Source organism: Haliotis asinina, chromosome 6 (genome assembly GCF_037392515.1).
Source record: "Haliotis asinina isolate JCU_RB_2024 chromosome 6, JCU_Hal_asi_v2, whole genome shotgun sequence".
In the NCBI taxonomy this organism is placed as follows: Eukaryota; Metazoa; Mollusca; class Gastropoda; order Lepetellida; family Haliotidae; genus Haliotis; species Haliotis asinina.
The window spans coordinates 71097510-71103316 of NC_090285.1; the positions used below are offsets into that span (position 1 = coordinate 71097510).

Here is a 5807-nt window from a genome sequence, read left to right on the forward strand (position 1 = left end):
TATTCAACACAGGGTCATGTACTAGCCAACACAGAGGGTGATAGCCGAGAAAGAGAGATACGATATCCAACACAGAGCCATGTGATAGCCAAGACAGTGGGATGGGGTATCCAACGTAGAACCATGGGATAGCCAAGACAGAGGCATACGATATCCAACACAGAGCTATGCGATACCCAAGATAGAAGCATGCGATACCATGTTCCCACCGCGGAGGCAGGAGACACCATCAAAATATTACTATAGATGCACTTAACTTCAAATTTCACCTGATATTTAATGACTGCTAAATCTTTTTATATTTCATCTTTCCTCCTTGAATATGTGGCGGTGTTGAAAGATCTAATACTTCGGTTTGATCGAGCACAAGTGAATAGTTGTTGTTGGGTCATATGTCCTAACATTCACACAACCGTTCACAAGGTCACGCAAGGGGCAATCTGAACACACCCAAACCAAAAGAGGTTTAAATCCGTATACAGATCAGCCGTAAACCTCCCGTACATGCATACTGAAATGTACATACATTGTCAAGATGCAGGAACGTTTGCAATACACAGAACATGCGGTAGTAAAGACAAAAGATGTAGATACGTCGGACTCATACTCCCCTCACTGTTACACAAGAGATGGTACTTATCCTGCTGCCGTCTTAGAGAAATATTCATAGGCTTACAGCGACCTTTCCAGGCTTCCAACAGCCACAATAGGCATCCAACAACAACAACAGCCATTACAGGCATCCAACAACAACAACAACAGCCATTACAGGCATCCAACAACAACAGCAACAGCCATTACAGGCATTCAACAACAACAGCAACAGCCATTACAGGCATCCAACAACAACAACAGCCATTACAGGCATCCAACAACAGCAACAGCCATTACAGGCATCCAACAACAACAACAACAGTCATTACAGGCATTCAACAACAACAACAACAGCCATTACAGGCATCCAACAACAACTGCAACAGCCATTACAGGCATCCAACAACAACAACAACAACAACCATTACAGGCATTCAACAACAACAGCCATTACAGGCATCCAACAGCAACAGCCATTACAGGCATCCAACAACAACAGCAACAGCCATTACAGGCATCCAACAACAACAACAACAGCAACAGCCATTCCGGACTTCCAACAACAATCACTCGAGGCTTGCATCGAAAAACATTCAAAGACAACAGCCACAACTTTTCATAGCTTCCAGTAACAACCATGCAAGACCTCCAGCAACACCTCTTAAGGTTTACAGTAACAAACTTTCAAGACTTCCAGCAACAACCATGCAAGACGTCCAGCAACAACCATGCAAGATGTCCAGCAACAACCATGCAAGATGTCCAGCAACAACCATGCAGGACGTCCAGCAACCACCACGCAAGATGTCCAGCAACCACCATGCAAGACGTCCAGCAACCACCACGCAAGATGTCCAGCAACCACCATGCAAGACCTCCAGCAACAACCATGCAAGATGTCCAGCAACAGCCATGCAAGACGTCCAGCAACAACCATGCAAGATGTCCAGCAACAACCATGCAAGATGTCCAGCAACAACCATGCAAGACGTCCAGCAACCACCACGCAAGATGTCCAGCAACAACCATGCAAGATGTCCAGCAACAACCATGCAAGACGTCCAGCAACCACCACGCAAGATGTCCAGCAACAACCATGCAAGACGTCCAGCAACAACCATGTAAGATGTCCAGCAACAACCATGCAAGACGTCCAGCAACCACCACGCAAGATGTCCAGCAACAACCCCGCAAGATGTCCAGCAACAACCATGCAAGACGTCCAGCAACCACCACGCAAGATGTCCAGCAACAACCATGCAAGACTTCCAGCAACAACCATGCAAGATGTCCAGCAACAACCATGCAGGACGTCCAGCAACAACCATGCAAGATGTCCAGCAACAACCATGCAAGACGTCCAGCAACCACCACGCAAGATGTCCAGCAACAACCATGCAAGATGTCCAGCAACAACCATGCAAGATGTCCAGCAACAACCATGCAGGACGTCCAGCAACAACCATGCAAGATGTCCAGCAACAACCATGCAGGACGTCCAGCAACCACCACGCAAGATGTCCAGCAACAACCATGCAAGACGTCCAGCAACCACCACGCAAGATGTCCAGCAACAACCATGCAAGACCTCCAGCAACAACCATGCAAGATGTCCAGCAACAACCATGCAAGACGTCCAGCAACCACCACGCAAGATGTCCAACAACAACCATGCAAGATGTCCAGCAACCACCATGCAAGATGTCCAGCAACAACCATGCAAGATGTCCAGCAACAACCATGCAAGACGTCCAGCAACCACCACGCAAGATGTCCAGCAACAACCACGCAAGACGTCCAGCAACCACCACGCAAGATGTCCAGCAACAACAATGGAAGACGTCGAGCAACAACCATGTAAGATGTCCAGCAACAAGCATGCAAGACGTCCAGCAACCACCACGCAAGATGTCCAGCAACAACCATGCAAGACCTCAGGCAACAACCATGCAAGATGTCCAGCAACCACCATGCAAGACTTCCAGCAACCACCACGCAAGGTGTCCAGCAACAACCATGCAAGACTTCCAGCAGCACAATATAAGGCTGCTAGTAACAACCTTGTAGTAACAATGGTGTTGAGTTCCAGCCATGGTGGTCTTTGTCCAAGGTGTTTTTTAAATCTTTGAAGACATGTTTTGTAAACAAGCGTTCATCGATTTTGAAATGTGCTTGAATCCCATCTTCTGATGTTCTGGTGTCTATACCTAAACAGCATAACCACGAAGATTTGCGTTACTCTATGGTGTCAGGACTTGGTGAACCATGGAACGTTTTGTCACTCTGTGGTGTCCGGACTTAGTGAACCACAAAGACTTGTGTCACTCTATGGTGTCCGGACATACTGATCGACAAAGACTTGTGTCACTCTGTGGTGTCCGGACATAGTAAACCACATAGATTTGTGTCACTCTATGGTGTCCGGACATAGTGAACCACAAAGACTTGTGTCACTCTGTGGTGTCCGGACTTAGTGAACCACAAAGACTTGTGTCACTCTGTGGTGTCCGGACATAGTGAACCACAAAGACTTATGTCACTCTGTGGTGTCAGGACATAGTCACTTGTGTCACTTGTGTCACTCTATGGTGTCCGGACATAATGAACCACAAAGACTTGTGTCACTCTGTGGTGTCCGGACATAGTCAACCTAGACAGGTCAGAAACTTGCGACACTGGTGCCAATTTCATTAGTTTTGACTGTGCTTGTGCATGTTTCATCAGTGATGCAGACGCTCTCTTCTAAAGTGGCGTGAAACCAAACTAACTCCAATTCCTCCATTCCGTCAAACTGGTATGCTCGTAGTACACTATAGCCAGCTCACTCGATCACTCTCGAACGCAAATATGTACACGTGTAGCTTCGATATGTCCGTGTGGCAACTGTTCGGATGCTCGTGCACCCTGGCGTGTTTGATCAACCACCAGTTACAGTAATACGTCTTTACTGCACTCGCCAGAGCCGTGTAATCACACTCACAGATTAAACGTTTGCAGATTCCAGACCTGACTTAATTGTACTGAGCGAGGACTGAGAGTGGACGGACCGGCTGTACCAAAACATAATCGTCTATTATGCAACTATACGGATGTATTATTAAGTAGATATCTGTTATTTCCAGGCACGGAAACTGACGCTAGTTTCACCCAAACCTAACATTCACTATTTTCAATATCCATTATTAATTATCGTGAGCGTGTCTGTAATGACATGTTTTGGCCTGGATGATGTTTAATTCTTGCGAGATGACTAGGTTGGCCCGAGATTATCAAAACGCGTGCAGCTACAGGGATTTCTCCACTTGAGCTGTCACTCAAGGCCAGCAAACAGCAGATGATGTAGGCCACCATATTATTTTTCTCTCCCCATCATGACAGGTGTCTCGCCAACAGTCTAAGACAATCACAATCAGATTCCAGGCTGCTATTCTGTGATGTGCTATTCTTTGATGTGTCATTCTGTGGGCCCAGGAGTGGTGCAGAATCTGATATATAACAACTGTACAACAACAGTATATCAGAAGTAAAGAGGATATGTTTTGTGTGGCCGGTGTTTCAGCCAAAGAGCTGGAAGAGCTCTCCGGTTTGAGACCTGTCATTTGTTGTGGGGAGAGGGTGGAGGTGAAGGGTATGTGGGGTGTGTGTGTGTGTATGGGGTGTAGGTAATGGGTAACGGAAGCGGGTGGTGGTTATGGTGTACTGGGTGTGGTGGAGGTGATGGGATGGATTGTCGGGGGTGGAGTGGAGATGATAGGGTGTGGAGTGGAGTTATTGGGTGTATGGATGTGTTGTGGAGGTGTAGGTTGTGCGGTGGATATGATGGGCACATGGGTTGTGGGGCTTGGAGGTGATGGCTCTGTGTGGTGTGGAGGAGATAGGGGTATAGGGTGTGGGGTTTGGAGGTGATGGGTCTATATGGTACGGAGGAGATAGGGGTGTGGGGTGTGGAGGTGAGGAGTCGATGTGGTGTGGAAGAGATAGGGGTATAGGGTGTGGGACTTGGAGGTGATGGGTCTATGTGGTGTTGAGGAGATAGGGGTATAGGATGTGGGGTTGGGAGGTGATGAGTCGATGTGGTGTGGAAGAGATAGGGGTATAGGGTGTGGGACTTGGAGGTGATGGGTCTATATGGTGTTGAGGAGATAGGGGTATAGGATGTGGGGTTGGGAGGTAATGAGTCGATGTGGTGTGGAAGAGATAGGGGTATAGGGTGTGGGACTTGAAGGTGATGGGTCTATATGGTGTTGAGGCGATAGGGGTGTGGGGTGTGGGGGTATGGGGTATAGAGTGTGGGGTGTGGAGGTGATGGGGTGCTGGCTTCAGGTTATTAACCAAATGTTAGTAGACATTTGTCAGAATATATTTGATATATGTTACTGTAGACTTCAGATTGTCAGCAGAAATCGCTGGTTGTCAATCCGGCTGATAACACCGTTCACTGGTATAGAAAATTCCCGAATACAGCGCGTAAAGCTAATTCTCAGTTTTGCTTATCTTAAGCGACATTATCCTCCTAAGAACTCACTCGGGGCGGATCCGGAGTGCGTGCGCTCTATGTTGCGTCGTCGGCGTTTACGTAATAGCTACAGTAGCAATGTTATCAAACGGGCACACACACACACATACAGACAGACAGATAGAAAGAGAGACGCACGCAGGCGCGCGCACACAGAGGGTACGCTCGTCGCTTCAGCCAATACCAATACCAGATGTATCGATCAATGCAGATTCCAGACACCCCCTCCCCAAAATCCCCTTCCCCATCTACAGACACACATGCATCATCAGAACATGAAGTTGAACAAATGGGAGACTGAGATTGACCTCCATGCAACGAGCACCTGATTATATTAGGGCGAGTTTGTCAAGTAATGAATATTGGTCTGCTCCGGCTCATAAAGTCCGAGTGATAGCCACAAATAGATATCTGATTTGTAACAATTAAATGGCAGCTGGGCCGCAGATAGACGCTCCTCTGCTGCAGATGTACGATGTTAAACAAGACATGTTCTAAAATGCTAACAAACGTTTTCTCACAGCCGTATAGAGATGGACGTTCTGTTGGTTTAAATGTTCGTTACTATTGATCGCCGTCCCATTGGAGGACTGAACTGGAGAGTGTGTTGCCGTATTCTCATGTTCCTGGAAGCGTGGTTCTGTAAATACCTCAATGAATATTTCAAACGTACACGTATTTCTTGTTGAGTATTGGA

The 5807-nt window shown here is 47.2% G+C and overlaps 1 protein-coding gene across 1 annotated transcript; it reads left to right on the forward strand.

Annotated features, from left to right (window-relative positions):
• Positions 1–1352: 1352 nt before the first annotated feature.
• On the forward strand, positions 1353–2723 carry LOC137288034 (mucin-2-like). Its single transcript, XM_067820394.1, has one exon. The coding sequence runs from the start codon at positions 1353–1355 to the stop codon at positions 2721–2723; it is 1371 nt and encodes a 456-aa protein (XP_067676495.1).
• Positions 2724–5807: the final 3084 nt, after the last annotated feature.